At 51.3% G+C, this 17301-nt stretch overlaps 1 protein-coding gene across 1 annotated transcript in view; it reads left to right on the forward strand.

Moving 5' to 3' along the window:
• The first annotated feature begins 837 nt into the window (after positions 1-837).
• The window catches only part of COTL1 (coactosin like F-actin binding protein 1), a 43136-nt gene continuing 26672 nt past the window's right edge, over positions 838-17301 (forward strand). The window contains exons 1-2 of the mRNA XM_082862823.1: positions 838-1043; positions 1305-1387. Of these exons, the coding sequence (XP_082718949.1) occupies positions 967-1043; positions 1305-1387 (160 nt within the window). The 5' untranslated portion in view covers positions 838-966. The remainder of the gene's footprint in view (positions 1044-1304; positions 1388-17301) is intronic.

The raw sequence follows: 17301 nt of genomic DNA on the forward strand, positions 1-17301 counted from the left end.
AGACACAATGAGTCAGCTCCTGCCCTCGGAGGAACCCAAAGGGGGAGATAAGCTGTGAATGCAAATAACCGGAACACAAAGTAAACAGTGATCCCACCAGCATTTTGGAAGCAGTCCACTTTCTATTCCCTCCTATTTAAAAATGCTTAATTCTTTCCAATTCCTCCCTACCTAGAAACCAGGGAGCCATACACTGGGGCAGGGGCAGTCTCCTTGGGTTTGATGCATTAAGTCACCCACTTGGAGATCCCCTGTGGAGCCCAGCAGCCTGGTGGGGGGGCAAGGGGGGAGGGGGATAGAGGGAGGGGATAGAGGGGAGGTGAGTATAGGTAGGAGGGAGGGGGGTTACGGAAGTGGGAGGAGCAAGGAGGAGGAGGGGAGGCGAGGGAGAAAATGAGGAGACAGGCTCAAGGAGTGAGGACGGAGAAGGACAAGAGAAGAGAGAGGGAAAGGAGAAACAGGGCTTGGGGAGGAGGAAATGGGGGGAGGAGCTGGGGGAGTGGGAGAAGGAGGAAAGGGCTGGGGGATAGAGGAGAAGAGGGGGTAGGGAGAAGAGGAGGAGGAGGAAGGAGGAGGCGGGGGGGAAGAAGTCCCCTCCTCCAGCCCCCACCGCAGAGTTGCGCAACTCACTCGGGCTGGGATTGGTCGCTGTCACGTAAAGACGTCCCGCCCTCGACGCCCTACGACCAATAGCGAGAGGATGCGGGGCGGGATGCGTCCTGGGAGGCCAATGGCTGGAGGGGGGCGGGGCGGCGCGGCCTAGGTCTGGCGCGCGCTCACGGCGCCCTCGGAGCCAGAGCAGCGCTCGGAGCTCAGAGCTCGCTTTCCCCGGCCGCTGTCGCCGCCGCTGCCCGCCCGCCCGCCCTTGGAGCGTCCCCGCCCCGCTCTGCTCTGGTCCCTGCAGCCGTCCCGGAGTGCGCTTATCTGTCGCTGCGAGCACAGTATCCACGTTGCGGCATCGCGGCGATGGCCACCAAGATCGACAAAGAGGCTTGCCGGACGGCGTACAACCTGGTGCGCGACGACGGCTCGGCCGTCATCTGGTGAGGAACTTTCCTTTGCTCTCCAAGCCCCGCTCCCGAGCTCGCAAGGGGCCTGGTGCACTGAGCCGTCTTCCAGACCGGACGGATGAAGGGTCATCCCGTGCTGTCTTCCCGCAGCCTTAACCCAGGACGGCGTGGAAAGCCAGCGCTGGCTTCTCCCTAGCCAGAGCATCTTTTAGATTGTCCTGCTGGAAGCTCGGCACTGTGCAGCTACCAACGCTGATGTGTGTGTGTGTGTTTTTCTCTTCTCCCAATCCAAAGGGTGACTTTTAAATATGACGGCTCCACCATCGTCCCCGGCGAGCAGGGAGCGGAATATCAGGACTTCATCCAACAGTGCACAGGTAGGGAGACGCGCCATCTGGGGGAGTTCCCCGTCTTCTGGGATATTGTCAGCGCCGGGGAGGGGCGGCAGAGGCCAAACTAGGCGGAGCCTGTGGCCACCCTGGGCGCCTCTGGCACTGTAGGAACCAGATTTGAGCGTTCTAAAGCCTCACAAAGGCTTCTCCCCTCTGGGCATCCAGAGCGATCGGAGGCGACCGCCTGGCTTCCTCTCTCCCAAGGTAACCTTTTCAGGCACGGCAGCTCCTTTGCCTCCTGCGGGTCGCTAGTTTTCCACCGTCAGCTGCCGCTGTTCCAAACTCCTGGCTCCAGCCCTCCCCGCTTTCCCCTTCCACCGGTCAGTGAGCCGCAGTAAAAACAGTCGTAGCGTTTATTGCAGGAGCTGGAAACGCTCAGCCTCACCCACCCCCTTCTCCCACAAGCATTGTCCGTGTGCTGGTGAAATGTTTTTATTTGTAGACTATAGAACCAGATATGAAAGTGTACCCACCGTAGGATCCCATGTATATGAAATGATAGAAAAGGCAAAGCCAATCTGTGGTGTGAAAAGTCAGAAGAATGGGCATATTTGCGGGTAGATAGGCACTGGTGGGGGGCGGGAGGGGCACCCGGAAGGTGGTGTGGGGTCGGGTGGGGTTGAAAATGTATTTTGATCTGTGAGGCGGTTAAACAGGTTTCTACATATGTAAGAAATCTTTCAAGCAGGATCCTTAGGGTTTGTAAACTTTCTGCCCTTCCCTGCGGTGTGTTGAACCATTAGGAGGAGAGAACGCACGCAGGTAGAACCACAACCCCCCATCCCCACCCCATAGAAGCAAAAGGCCCAGCATCGCTGGTAACAGGGCCTTTTAAAGCTGAGATTGGAGAATGGGCTCTTTTCCAGGCTCTGGTCTCTAGCTTGGAAACACAGAGATTCAGACACAGGCAGTGCAGCCTGGAGGTTAGGGTGGGGACTCAGTCAGCAAGGTGGGTTGGAATCCCCGCGTGGCCACCCTCTAGCTGTGTGGTTTGGGGCAAGTTACTTTAACTCTCGGGGCCTTGGTTTCCTCTCCTGTAATCTTAGAGGGCTGTTGTGAGAATTGGTGAGTCAGTGCCTGTGCAAACGACATGGTCATTTGTGAAATAAATAAAAAGTTCTCATCGTGCCCAGGATCATGCGACGGCCCCTTTCCTTTATTCAAATGGTATTTTGCATTTACTCTAATTAAAAGAATGTTTATAAAGTGTCTGCTATGGGCTGGGTGGTGCTGAGCTTTGTTTATTTTTTAAATCTTCTCTCAACTAGAACGTCTTCCTAAGTGCTGCCTCTAGACGTTCACTCACTGCTTTTGGAAAGGATTGTTTAAAATATCGGATGTGTGAAGTACTTTCACAACTCACATCTAATGAGGTGCACGGGGCCTCTTGTGGAGAGCGGGGTGGGGGTGGGGGCTGGGTTCCAATCCTGGCGGAGGAGCCCAGTCTCTGAACCACCTCTATCCTTCTGCCACCACGATGACTGCTTTTACAAGTGGAGTAAGTGCAGACTCCTGGCCTTCACCCCATCTGGCATATAACTGGGAGTTTCAGCAGTATTTTCTGCCTTGCTGTCTCTGAGGCTTTGTCGTAGGCCGGCTTCTTTCCTCCCTTGACAGTAAGGTAGCAGTTTCCTCCTGCCGGCCATCCATCACCCCACCCCCCATCAGAATGGGGTCTTCCCCTGCCCCCCGCCCCCTGCCTCTGAAGCTATTGTTCTCTCCATGGAGTAGGAGAAGGTGACCCCGGGAAGAAAGGGCATCCTGTGAGTAGGTTCCGGACAGATGCTCCTGGCCATGGGGTGAGGCTGTGGTCAGAGAACACTTCCTCCCTCCCTGGAGCTTTGTGGTTTGCTAGTCAGACCCTTCCCCCAATGACAGGAATGGGAGTGGGGAGGGCCTGGTGGGAGAACTAAAAATGCTCTCCCTGCTGCTTGTTGATCTTATGAATGGGCTGTGGGATCTGAAGGCTCCGTCTGCTTTGGCTGGAAGTCCGCCTTCCTTCCCCAGCCATCTGTTGGACAAATGTATAGGCGCGTTATGGTTGCCGTGTCTGCTCTTGTTTGTGTTAGAAAAGCTGGTTCCATCCCACTGCCGTGTCCTCATAACCCAGTGACCAAGGATTCAGAACGCTGAGTAGTAACTTTCTATATGCAAGTCACTACGCTGGACGTGCCTTGTCTCTGTTACTTCCATAGATGAGGAAACCAAGACCCAGAGAGGTTAAGTGACTTGCCAGAGATCACACAGCAAGGTCGTGGCAGAGCTGGGACTTGAACCCGGGCAGGCTGGCTCCGAGGTCTGTGCTCTTGGCCCCTTCTTGCTGAGGAAGTGGTTTAGGCTCTCATTTCTAAGCCATGAGGATTCTTCAGTGACACAGCAGGTTCTGGTCAGGGCTTGTGGGGTTGTTTGCAGGTCACAAAAGACACACTTGCCTATTCGAGTGATGCCGGGAGGCTTCTTGGTGGCCCTCATCCCCAGCCAGGTGTCCTGACAGGCCTGAGGCTCCCGTGCTCTGCAGACAGGCTCCCGCTCTGGTCCAGCCTTCCTATTTCCAAACCTCTCACAAGGTCACAGCGGACCTGGGAGCCTGAAAACAGCACCTGGTCTCCCCTCCGTCTGCACTGTGGGGATGATGGGGTGGAGGGTCCCCAGGCTCTCTCTCCTCCCTGACAGCCCCTCCTTGGGCATCGTCTGTCTGCAACACCCTCCTTCACCTCTCCTGTGCTCTCTGGCTACTGTCTTCCTTCTCCTGTCCTTCCCCCAGGTTTTCCAGAATGGAATGTGCCCGTGCAGCCTCTCCCTGTCACCTCTCCTCAGCCCCCAGGCTGGCCTGTCCTTGTCTGCAGGAGGTGCTTCCTGAAGGTCGTGGATCTGGAAAGTCGCTGGGCCCTCGTCCTCCTGTTTCTTTCTGCCGGCAGGATTTGGAGTCCTCCGCGCCCCGCACTGGCTCGTCTGGCGCTGGACTCACCTGGCCCCCTTCCTGCTGCACTAAGTGCTCCATCACCGCGTCTGCACTTGCTTCTTGCCCCAAACTTCAGTCCGTGTGGAATGGTGGGAGATCTGTCAGGGGCAGTGAGAGATGCCCAGTGCAGTTAGCTTAAGCAAAAAAAAAAAAAAAAAAAATCAGTGTAGCTTCCACGGTTGGCAAGTCCAGGCCAAGTAGCAGCTGCAGGTAAGGCTGCCCAAACTCAACCTCCCCTCCTGCTGCTCCTAGCTCTGTCTTCCTCCTTTATTGCCCTTCTTGGGGGCAGGAGGGCAGGTTCTCCCTGAGCGGTGATACAGATGCCCGCTAACCGTCCCAGCTTCCGGGCTGCGGGCAAAGCCATCCTGATGGGGAGAGACAGACTCTTTGCCACCGATTTCAATGGAAGTTTCCAGACTGACAGACACTGTTTGGCCTGGCTGGGTTCATGTGCCCACTGTGAACCAATCCCCGCCATTCTGGCTGGCTAGAGCTGGATCGGTGCCCACCCCTGGAGAGGGGGAGGGGCAGGCCCACCCAAACCAGGAGAAAGGGTGGGGGAGGGTGGTTTCCTAAGGGAAAAGTGGACGGGAGGGCATATTGCTTCCAGAAGAGGGGCAAACCCCAAACAGGTCCATGGCCCGCGCTTACTGCAACAGTCCCTCAGCCCTTGTTCTTTCTTGTCCTACAACCATTCTACCCCACCCCAACCCCCCACTGGGAGTAACTCTTCCTAAAGAAGAGCTCTAATCAAGTTTCTCCTCTGCTCATTAGCCATCTATAGCTCCCATCTGCCCATTGCATTTACAGGCTGCCTGCTTGCCATTCCAGTCCGTTGGTCCCCACCCACCTCTCCTGCCCAATAGCTCCCCACACCCTTCTTTCTGCACCTGTGGCCTGACCCTGTGTAATACTCCCAGCCTGCAGGCCAGTGATTTTGGAGGTTCCCTCCGGGCAGAATTCCTCTCCCCTGTATCTGTCCATCTGGGATTGAGCCAGCAAACCAGTCTAGTGCAATCCCTTCTGTATTTCAACAGCCAGAACCCTTGGGAATCAGAAAAGCTCTAGATTCACATCCCAACTCTGCCCCTTGCTGTGTGGCCTTGGGCAAGGACATCCCTTTCTCTGTGCCACAGTTTTCTGCTCGGTAAAATGCGGGTCCTGATGGTGCCTGCCTCTGATGGTGACTGAGAGGGTTAACTGAAATAGTATGTCTAAAAGGAGAGCCCAGCACCTCCCTGGTGTTACTGTTACTTCTTATGGTATTATTTTTATTCTCCTCGTACTTAGGATGACAGGGTGCTTTCTGCTCTGAAGCTATCAGTGCATGCCCCAGCTCAGCACACAGTAGGCACTCAACTCTGGGTTTGCCCGTGAGAGGCGCTCAACCCCAGGCTGGCGCGCAGTAGGCCCCATGTGGGCGTGCATGAGACCTTTAGCCTGGGCCTGCATGCAGTAGGTGCTCAGTACATGGTAACAGGTGGTTAGCACAGTGCTTAAAGGGCTGGGCTGCTTCAAACAGGCCTGGGTTCAAATACTTGCCAGTTGTGGGATCTGGAGCAGGTGAGTTCATCTGCTCTTTCGTTTGCTATAATGTGCTCAGTGGCAGGATTAAGGAAGCAGGTCCATGGTGCCAAAGATGCAGTAAGTGCTCCCTAAATGGTAATCACTGCGATTGTCACCTCATTGGTGGATTTAGTTGTTGTGGAAGTAACGTATGTGGTCTGAGAGCACCAGAGAGATGGGAGGGGAAGAGATGCTGGGGAGGGAATGGGTACCGAGCTGTGCTGGAGGGTCTTTGGTTGCCCCAACAGAGCCCCGGGCAGTGGGGAGGAGCCAGGGCTCAGCTGGCAAAGGAGAAAGGAGCTGTTTCGCAGATTGACTGGTCACGTGATCTCTCTGATCTCAGCATAAGGGCTTACAGATCATGTGTGTGTGTTGGGGCAACGGCTCGAGTTGTCTATGAAATCATGTCTTCTTTCTGTACCTTACAAGTAATACACGTCCTTTGCAGGATACTCGGAAAGCAAGACTAAGCAGAAAGAAGAGAATAAAAACCAGATATAGTTCAGATATAGTTGAACGCTCAGAAATTTGTTCATTCGTTCGTTCGTTCCCTCTTTCCTTCCTCCAGTGTATACGAGCGGCTACTCTGTTGGGTACTGATCTAGGCACTGAGGATAAATATAGACGCAGAGAAAGCCCCTGTCCTCATGGAGCTGATGTTCTATTGTCATCGCCCAGCCTTTAAAGTAGCTCCAGGGGCTTCCCTGGCGGCGCAGTGGTTGGGAGTCCGCCTGCCGATGCAGGGTACACGGGTTCGTACCCCGGTCCGGGAGGATCCCACGTGCCGCAGAGCGGCTGGGCCCCTGAGCCATGGCCGCTGGGCCTGCGTGTCCGGAGCCTGTGCTCCGCAACGGGAGGGGCCACAGCGGTGAGAGGCCTACATACCGCAAAAAAAAAAAAAAAAAAAAGCAATGGAGTTTTGGGCTTCCCTGGTGGCGCAGTGGTTAAGAATCCGCCTGCCAATGCAAGGGACACGGGTTCAAGCCCTCGTCCAGGAAGATCCCCCATGCCGCAGAGCAACTAAGCCCGTGCACAACTACTGAGCCTGCATTCTAGAGCTCGCGAGCCACAACTACTGAGCCCACGTGCCACAACTACTGAAGCCCGTGTGCCTAGAGCCCATGCTCCACAACAAGAGAAGCCACCGCAATGAGAAGCCCGTGCACCGCAAGAAAGAGTAGTCCGTGCTTGCCACAACTAGAGAAAGCCCGCGCACAGCAGCAAAGACCCAACACAGCCAAAAATAAATAAATAAATTTATAAAGCAGCTCCAGAATGTTCTCTCATATAAATGTAACATTGTTTAATACATCTATTATTGATGGACCCCAAAATACTCTGTTGCAAGCAGTTCTATTTTAGAAAGAATCCAGCCGCCTGGGAAGGAATCCAGTTTTCTGTTGGCGCAGATTTTAGAGCCGATCAGTTACAGTTACGAGCATCGATGTTGGAGCCAAGGTGTCTCGCCTTCAGTTGTAGCCTTGCTGCGCTGTGTGACCTTGGTCAAGTCTCCCAGATTCTCTGTTTCCTCTTCTGTAACATGGGGATAGTAATTGCACATGGTGTGCAGGGTTGTTGTGAGGGTAAATTGACATGATACGCATCAAGCTTGTAGGGCAATGCCTGGTATAGAGTGGCTGCTCAATAAATGTGGTTACTGTTAATGTAGCACTTTGGAAGGTGGTCTGTCTGGGTGCAGATGATATTCCCATGATGCTCTGGTGAGTCTGGAGTGTTCAGCTCCAACATCACTCCCAGAGAGATGTGGGGTTGCATGTTTTTGTCTGTCCAGCATGCCATCCTTTGGAGGAACTTCTCCCTGTTATTTTATAATAATCCTGCTCAGCCAGTGTAGTTCCAGTGAGGTTGACTCTGCCTCTCCCCACTGAGAGGGCACATGACCCGGATCTGGCCAATCAGAGTAAGCCATTAAACTGTTAACAAGTCTGTTAACTGATTGGTTCAGGGTTGGGCCCAGGTGACTCAAGTCAAACCAATCAGCTCCATCCCTTAGACTTTGGGTCCCTTTATCTTTCTCTGGGATTAAGACCTGTAAGCACATTGAAGGCTTGGGGCTTGCAGCACCCATCAACCATTTGGAGAGGGAACCTGAAAACTCAGGTACAGAGCCAAAGATGGAGGATGGAGAACAGATGACATGGCTTAAACTCCTGGATCCAGCCATGCCTGAAGCTCTCTCCTGGCTGTTTGCTTTCATGAGCCAATTAATTTTTTTTTTTTTTTCCTTAAGGCAGCATGAGAGGTTTCTTTCTCATTTCCCTCTAAAAGAGTCCTGGTCATAGCACCCAGAGTAGATGGCTGGGACAGGCTAAGAGAGGAGAATCCAGGTTGGGCAAGGAATTCAAAACCTCTCATGTGAGAACTGACTGAGGTAATGGGGCATATTTCACTTGGAGAGACACCGGAAGGGGACAGGAGTGTTGTCTTCAGATGTTTGAGGAGCTGTCTTGTGGAAGGTGTGGACTTCTTCAGTGTTCCTACCCTCACCCCAACCCCATGTGGTAGAGCACCAAACAGTAGAAATTTCAGGGACAGATTTTGGGTTTGCCTGAGGAAGAACAGGCCTCAAGTTAGAATGGGCTGTCACTGGTGGTAGTAAGACCCCCATCATGGGAGGTATGTTAGGAGAGGCTGCCTGACCCCTTGGCATAGATATTTAAGAAAGAGGCCCTTCTTGACCATGCATTCTCCTTCTCTCTCACAGCCCCCTTCTCTAGTCTGCTGTGCTCCCAAGAAGAGTGGCAAAATGCATTAGCTGAGGTATAGGTAATGCCGCTCTGGGATGGGATCAGCCCCACCAGGGACTGAGTGTGGCAGTGGGATGGTTCCTAAGGAAACGGGGGTGTCTTTATTGTTAAAGAAAAAAAACATTCATTCTAACTCTTGTTAAAGAGCAGTAAGGCAGACTTTGTTCAGGGGACTGTTGGGGTAGGTGTAGGGACCACTACAGGGGAGAGAGATCAGGTCCAACTCTGAATACAACAAGGAAAAGTGGGAATTTATAGTGAAGGAGCAAGGTGGGGATCCGTGGATAGAAAGTTACCAAGAGGAAGGGTCAGGGGTGAGGGGGGATTCTTGCTGAACTGACCTAACGGGATACTTGCCGAAGGCAGGCCAGTGATCAGACATCACTGGGGGAGGGTGGGGATGAGGAACCCAATTTAGATATCGAGGGTGATCGGATATGGAGGATGGGGGATTCTGGCTCAACTGACTTGGCAGGACCCTTGCTAAAGTCGGATAAGGCAGGGATGAACACAGAAGTCCAGAAGTTGAGACCTAGTTGAAAAAGAGCTCAGAAGAGCCTGGTTACAGTTTAGTCAAGGAGAGAATCTTTGCTGTTACTGCAAGAGGGATGGAACGGGAAAGAGACAAATACACTTGCTGTCCATGGCCTGAGCAGCTGTACAACACACGTACAAGTGGCGGTCTATGTATTTTGCTCTTCTACATGTGGATCTTTTCCCCGTAGCTTCGCTCAAATTTAGAAATTGGTGTGAGAAGGGATGAAGAGAAATTGTCTAGTGAGTCTAAGGCAATATGAGGTCAAAAGGAAGCTGTAAATCTGTGACAGTGCTTTGGACATTGTAAAGTGCTAGATAGTCTGTTCCTCAGTATTCAACAAACATTGATTGAAACATCGCCTCTGTTGCTCCAGAAACAATGTTGGGTGCTGAGTCTTAAGTGGCACTTGAAGGGCTACTGAGACATTACCTCACAGTTTTCTGCAAAATTCACTCTCCCACTGCCTTCTTGGCCCACACATCCGTTGCTGGGAGGTCCTGAGCTGCATTGTGTCTTCTTTGTGTCATGAGATGCGTGGGCTTTGTGACAGCTCTTCTGGGTGATATTTGTGCTTCCTTTGGAGTTTGTGGGCCCATCTCCCATGGAGAAGTTTGCTAGATGTCCCTTTTCCTGGTAAGTAGGGTGTCTATGGTTCAGCAAAAGTGTTCAATTAGTTGAAATGAATTGAGTTTCTGCTCCTTGAAAATCTTTAGACGTTAATGCAAACTTTTTGAAAGTATTGCTTGTGGATCATATAGATGTTATATCTACGTCCTCATCTCCCATCGTTTTTTCACCTCGTTACATCCTGGCATCCCCCCCATAACCAGAGCTTGGCACCCTGTGCACAGGTCCTCTGTCACCTTCTGGTGGCAAATGTCGTGGCCGTTTCTTTGTCTTTTTTAAAATAAATTTATTTATTTTATTTATTTATTTTTGGCTGCTTTGGGTCTTCGTTGCTGCACGTGGGCTTTCTCTAGTTGTGGCGAGCGGGGGCTAACTCTTCGTTGCGGTGCACGGGCTTCTCATTGCAGTGGCTTCTCTTGTTGCGGAGCACGGGCTCTAGGTGTGTGGGCTTCAGTAGTTGTGGCACGTGGGCTCAGTAGCTGTGGCGCACGGGCATAGTTGCTCCGCGGCATGTGGGGTCTTCGTGGACCAGGGCTCGAACCCGTGTGCCCTGCGTTGGCAGGCGGATTCTTAACCACTGCACCACCACCAGGGAAACCCCGTTTCTTTGTCTTTATTCCACTTTCCCTCCTTCCAGCCTTCGTCAGCGACCACTACTCACTGAAAAGATAATTTTCCCATGCTTCTGCGTCTGCACTGCAAAGCTTGCCTAGTTCTCCTTTTCTGTTTCTCATCTCTTGCTCTCACTTCCTTCTGCTTGTTCTCCTTCCCTTTCGTGCCCCATAAGTGTGGGTGTTTCCTGGGGTCCACCCTTGGCGCTGGCTTTTCCTTCTCCGGGATATTTATTGAGTGCCTGCTCTAGGGAAGCCCTTTGCTGAGTGCTGAGTTGACCCTTTCCTGACCCTGGCGAGCTTGCAGTCCAGGCGGGGGTGGGGATGGGAGGCGGACTTCTCTCTCCCTTTAACCACCTTTTGTAGTTTTTGCCCGTAAGGTCCAAATGCTTAGAGATGACATGGAATGTCCTTTAGGATGGGATGCTCGCCAGCTCACCCCACACATTTGCACACTCCCAACACATGATTCTGACCCCATGGAGGCCAAATGCCCCGCACGGTGTGGCGCTTTGCATGTATCAGCTCATCTATTATAATTTTTCTTATCCACGACGGGTGTGTATGTAATATGTACGATGGACCAGAGTAGGAGTCAGCCCCGTTTTACTGATAAGGAATCTGATGGTTTCCTTGGAGTCAAAAGTCACTTGCTTGGTGGACTCACAGATATAGAGAACAAACTAGTGGTTACCAGTGGGGAGAGGGGACGGGGGAGGGGCAAGTTAGGGGTAGGGGGGAAAAAGGGTTATTATGGGATTATAGGAAATCATGTGCGTGAAACTTTTGAAAATTGTAAAGCACCATGGAACTTAAAGACTGTTTCACCCCATACACAAAAATTTTTTTAAAAAGTCACTTGCTTGCTGGAGATGGCACAGTAGGTAGAAAATTTGGACTTTGAACCCAGATCTGTGTCCGAGGCTCCCAGCCTTTCCCCTGTACTGTGCTGCCCTGCCTCCCCTTTCCTTGGGACTTGTGCACAGTCTTCCCTCTTCCGGCCCTGTCCTCAACCGTTTTGCTTTCCTGGAGGACTTCTATACATCCGTCAAGGCCCAGTGTAAATATCCCCTCCACTCAGATGCCCTCATTGCCTTTGTGATGCTCATCACATTCTGTGGTGGTTACATGTGCATCTGTTTCTTCAATTCCATGGCGAGATCCTGGAAAGGGAGACTTTGTCTCTGTGGCGGTGGTATCCTCAGTGGAGCATCTCCACCCCTCATGGTTACCTGGTTCCAATCTCTCTTTTTATTTATTTATTTATTTTTTTAAACATCTTTATTGGAGTATAATTGCTTTACAAGGGTGTGTTAGTTTCTGCTTTATAACAAAGTGAATCAGTTATACATATATCCCCATGTCTCTTCCCTCTTTCGTCTCCCTCCCTCCCACGCTTCCTATCCCACCCCTCTAGGTGGTCACAAAGCGCTGAGCTGATCTCCCTGTGCTATGCGGCTTCTTCCCACTAGCTCTCTGTTTTACATTTGGTAGTGTATATATGTCCATACCACTCTTTCACTTTGTCCCAGCTTCCCCTTCCCCTTCCCTGTGTCCTCAAGTGCATTCTCTAGTAGGTCTGTGTCTTTATTCCAGTCTTGACCCTAGGTTCTTCATGACCATTTTTTTTTTTTTTTTTTTAGATTTCATATATATGTGTTAGCATATGGTATTTGTTTTTCTTTTTCTGACTTACTTCACTCTGTATGACAGACTCTAGGTCCATCCACCTCACTACAAATAACTCAATTTCGTTTCTTTTTATGGCTGAGTAATATTCCATTGTATATATGTGCCGCATCTTCTTTATCCATTCATCAGTCGATGGACACTTACGTTGCTTCCGTGTCCTGACTATTACAAATAGAGCTGCAATGAACATTGTGGTACATGACTCTTTCTGAATTATGGTTTTCTTAGGGTATATGGCCAGTAGTGGGATTGCTGGGTCATATGGTAGTTCTATTTTCAGTTTTTTAAGGAACCTCCATACTGTTCTCCATAGTGGCTGTATCAATTTACATTCCCACCAACAGTGCAAGAGGGTTCCCTTTTCTCCACACCCTCTCCAGCATTTATTGTTTGTAGATTTTTTGATGATGGCCATTCTGACTGGTGTGAGATGATATCCCAATCTCTTTTTCACCAGTGGGTGTGTCACTCCCTTGTGTGGACCCAAGTCACGGGCTGTAGCACTTCCTAACTCCCCAAGCTCTATCCACATGACTGTTCATGTATGTGTTTGCTGTCTGACTCTCCTGCTAGAATCTGAGCTCCTGGGGGGCAGAAGCCTGCTCTGCTTGCTTCTCTGCTGTACCATCAGCACCTGGCATTCTCCCCAGGTGGGTGTTGAATAGATGAATGAACACAGTCCCCTGAGATGTTTGAGAGCTGAGCTCAGCCCTGGACGGCCCGCTGTTCCCTCTGCCAATATAACAGCCCAGTGGCCCGTATGGAGTGCCTGCAGGTGCCGAGGCTCTGAAACCCTCACCCGCACTGGCCTCTGGCCCAGCTCCCTGCCCTGGAGCCCGTGCGTGGCTGCATTCCTCACTGACTTAATTTGATGCTTTCGGCTTTTCAGATTCCACTCAGTGGCCTCTGCAGGGGCAGGTCCCCAGAGGCCTGTATGTGAAGGCAGGGCTGTTAACCTCAGCATTTTGTGTTTTTTTTTTTTTTTTTTTCCGGTACACGGGCCTCTCACCGCTGTGGCCTCTCCCGTTGCAGAGCACAGGCTCCAGACGCGCAGGCTCAGCGGCCATGGCTCACGGGCCCAGCCGCTCCGCGGCATGTGGGATCTTCCCGGACCGGGGCACGAACCCGTGTCCCCTGCATCGGCAGGCGGACTCTCAACCACTGCGCCACCAGGGAAGCCCAGCATTTTGTGTTTTATTTCATCAGTGTATTTGAAATTAACCTGCCTGACATCCTGTTTAATTCTGGACTTAGTTTCTGGTCATCTGTCTCATTTTTCCTCACGTACTTAATCTTTTTTTATCATCCGTGTGTTTGTGTAAGCTTCCTTGCCAATAATAAGTAATAGTAATACTTCAAAAATAATGATGAACACTGGGCTTTTATTGTGCCAGGAATTGTGCTGAGTCATTGTATGAGTTTCCTGTGGCTGCTGTAACAGATGGCCACAAACTTAGTGGTTTAAAACAATGTACTTTTCTCATCTTAGAGTTCTGGAGGGCAGAAATCCAAAATCAACCTCACTGGGCTAACATCAAGGTGTGGGCCGGCTGTGTACCTTCTGGAGGCTTGAAAGGAGAACTGATTTCCTGGCCTCTTCCAGCTTCTAGAGACGCCTGCATCCCTTGGCTCGTGGCCCCTTCCTCCACCTTCAAGGCCGGCAATGGCTGGTTGAGTCCTTCTCACGATGCCATCTCTCTGATTCTTCTGCCTCCCTCTCTTCCCTATTTGAGGACCCTTGTGATGACTTTGGGCCCACTTGGATCATCCGGGATAATTTCCCCATGCCGAGATCCTTAATTTAATCACACCCACCAAGTCCCCTTTGCCGTGTCAAGTCACAGAGTCACAGGTTCTGGAGATTAGGCTGTGGACATCTTTAGGGGCCATTGTTTTGCCAGCCAGAGTCATCCAATCGTGATTTCATTTCATCGACACCGTGACCCCATGTTGTAGGCCCTGTTGTCATTCCCATTTCATAGACAGGAAAACTGAGGCTCAGAGCCATAAAGTCACTGGCCCGGGGTTGCACAGAGGCGGAGCTGTGTTCCTCACCCAGTGCCTGTGCTCCTGGCCACCATTCCTGACACCCTGCAGCACTTGCAGCTGAAATTCTTTTGAGACAAGGAGGGAAGACCAAGGACGAGCTCTTTTCTTTTTTTTCCTCTTCCCCTCCCCCAGTTTCATGGAGAAATAATTGGCCTGCGCCACTGTGTGAGTTTAAGGGGCGCGGCGTGATGGTTTGCTTTACACATATCATGAAATGATGGCCGCAATAGGTTAACATCCACCGTCTGATACAGATACAATAAAAAGAAAAGAAAAAAGATTTGTTTTTCTCCTGTAGTAGGAACTCTTAGGAGCTATCCTCTTAACAATTTTCCACAAGCTTTTTTCTTGAATGCCAAGGGCAGACCCGAGGCCTGTGTCTCTGGCTGGTGGTACATTTCTGAGAACATGCAGCTCAGAGGTACTTTTTCTGCCTTTATTCAAGTGAAGAACCTGTGATGGTCTCTGGGGAGCAACACCCCGTAATTCAAACGCCTCCATTCTTCCCAGGGAAGAATTGTCACTCTGCTACGTTTTTTTTTTTTTTTTTTTCCAGTACGCGGGCCTCTCACTGTTGTGGCCTCTCCCGTTGCGGAGCACAGGCTCCGGACGCGCAGGCCCAGCGGCCATGGCTCACGGGCCCAGCCGCTCCGCGGCACGCGGGATCCTCCCGGACCGGGGCACGAACCCGCGTCCCCTGCATCGGCAGGCAGACTCTCAACCACTGCGCCACCAGGGAAGCCCTCTGCTACTTTTGACCGAAGGGATGGCCCTTGGAGGTCATCTGATGTGACCCGGAAGTAGTGTTCTTCCTCTTTTTTGGCTATAATTCTACCCTGGCTCTAGAATGGAGTATACACTGTTCATGGTTTGCAAATAAAGGAAGCTGCTGCCTTGGGCAGGCCGCAGGCCCCCCTCTGGGTCAGAAGCTGGGGCTTCTGAGGAGGAGTGAGAAGAGCCAGGCTCTGTGCAGCCCCTGTGTGAGCTCCCTGCCCAACCAAGGAGGGATCCTTTGTTCACTCCGGCGAACTCTTGCAGCCCTGAGCTGGGATACCGTTTGCCCTGTTTTTTTGTGTTTGTTTTGTTTTGGTTTTAATTTTATTGAAGTATAGTTGATTTACATGACTTGCTCTGTTCTTTTTTTTTTTTTTTTTTTTGGCTGCGTTGGGTCTTTGTTGCTGTGCGCGGGCTTTCTCTAGTTGCGGCGAGCGGGGGCTACTCTTCGTTGCGGTGCGTGGGCTTATTGCAGCGGCTCCCCTTGTTGCGGAGCATGGGCTCTAGGTGCGCAGGCTTCAGTAGTTGTGGCATGAGGGCTCAGTAGTTGTGGCTTGCGGGCTCTAGAGCGCAGGCTTAGTAGTTGAGGCACACAGGCTTAGTTGCTCCGTGGCATGTGGGATCTTCCCGGACCGGGGCTCGAACCCGCGTCCCGTGCATTGGCAGGAGGATTCTTAACCACTGTGCCACCAGGGAAGTCCCACTTGCTCTGTTCTTGATTTGCCAAAACCTACTGCCGTGTGTTCGATTTGGGGAAAGTAACTTACTCTCTTCTTTGGCGCTTTGTAACTACTCATTATCCAACAAACGTACACTGCGGACCTACTATGTGCCAGGCACTCTTGGTACTGGGGAAGTTGAGGGGTCCAGATCACAGAGCTTACATTCAATGGGAATGCAGGGGTAGCTAATAGATAAGCTAGCAAATCTGATCTTTTCAGAACGAGATGAGTGCTAAGAAAATGAAACGAAGCAATGGGCCAGAGATGGATTGTGGGGAGGCCACTGTTAGCCAGGGTGGTCAGGGGAGGCCTAAAGAGGAGGTGACGCTAAGGCAAGACCTGAATGAATGGGAGCCGGGCATGCGGGTATCTGGGTGAGGAATGAGCCCAGCAAAAGGGGAGGCCCTCAAACCAAACGTCCGATAATGGTCTAGCTTCCAGAATATATAAAGAACTCTTACAACTCAACAATACCAAGACCAATAACCCAAGTAAAAAATGGGCAAGGGATTTAAAAAAATTTTTTTTAAATTTATTTATTTTTGGCTGCGTTGGGTCTTTGTTGCTGTGCGCAGGCTTTCTCTGGTTGTGGCGAGCGGGGGCTGCTCTTCATTGTGGTGCGCGAGCTTCTCATTGCGGTGGTTTCTCTTGTTGCAGAGCACCAGCTAGAGATGCATGGGCTTCAGTAGTTGTGGCTTGCGGGCTCTAGAGCGCAGTGCCAGTAGTTGTGGCGCACGGGCTTAGTTGCTCCACGGCATGTGGGATCTTTCCGGACCAGGGCTTGAACCCATGTCCCCTGCATTGGCAGGTGGATTCTTAACCACTCTGCCACCAGGGAAGCCCTAGGCAAGGGATTTGAAGCGACATTTCTCCAAAGGAGACATACACACGGCCAGTAAATACATGAAAAGGTGCTCAGCATCATTGTCATTAGGGAAATGCAAACCAACCCACAGTGCAGCATCACTTCACACGCACAAGGAGACTATGATAAAAGGTGTTGAGAGGACGTTGCGACTCAGGACCCTCATGCACTGCTGGTGGGAAGGCAAACGGGTGCAGCCCCCATGGGAAACAGTTTAGCAGTTCCTGAAAGGTTAAGCCTGGCTATTTCATGCCTTAGTATCTACCCGACAGAGATGAAAACACACAAAAATTTGTACATGAATGTTCACAGCAGGATTATTCACAGTCCCCAAAGTGGAAACCACCCAAATGTCCATCAGCTGATGAACGGATAGACAAAAAGTGGTCCATCCATCAGTGGAATATCACTCGGTCATAAAAACAAACGAAGTACTAATTCATGCTATCACATGGGTGAACCTTGAAAACATGACGCTGAGTGACACATTATTGCTGAGAAGTCAGACTTGAAAGGCCACATGTTGTGTGATTCCATTTATTTCAAGTTTCCAGAAGAAGCAAATCCGTGGAGATAGAAAGCAGATTATTGGTTGCCAGGCGTGGCGACGGGGGACGACGAGTGACTATTCATGGGCACGGGGTCGCCTTTTGAGGTGATGAAAATGTTCTAAAATAGACAGTGGTGATGGTTGCACAACCTGTGGATGTACCAAAAACCAATTA

This window comes from Leucopleurus acutus (assembly GCF_964270905.1).
Source record: "Leucopleurus acutus genome assembly, chromosome: 20".
Taxonomy (NCBI): Eukaryota; Metazoa; Chordata; class Mammalia; order Artiodactyla; family Delphinidae; genus Leucopleurus; species Leucopleurus acutus.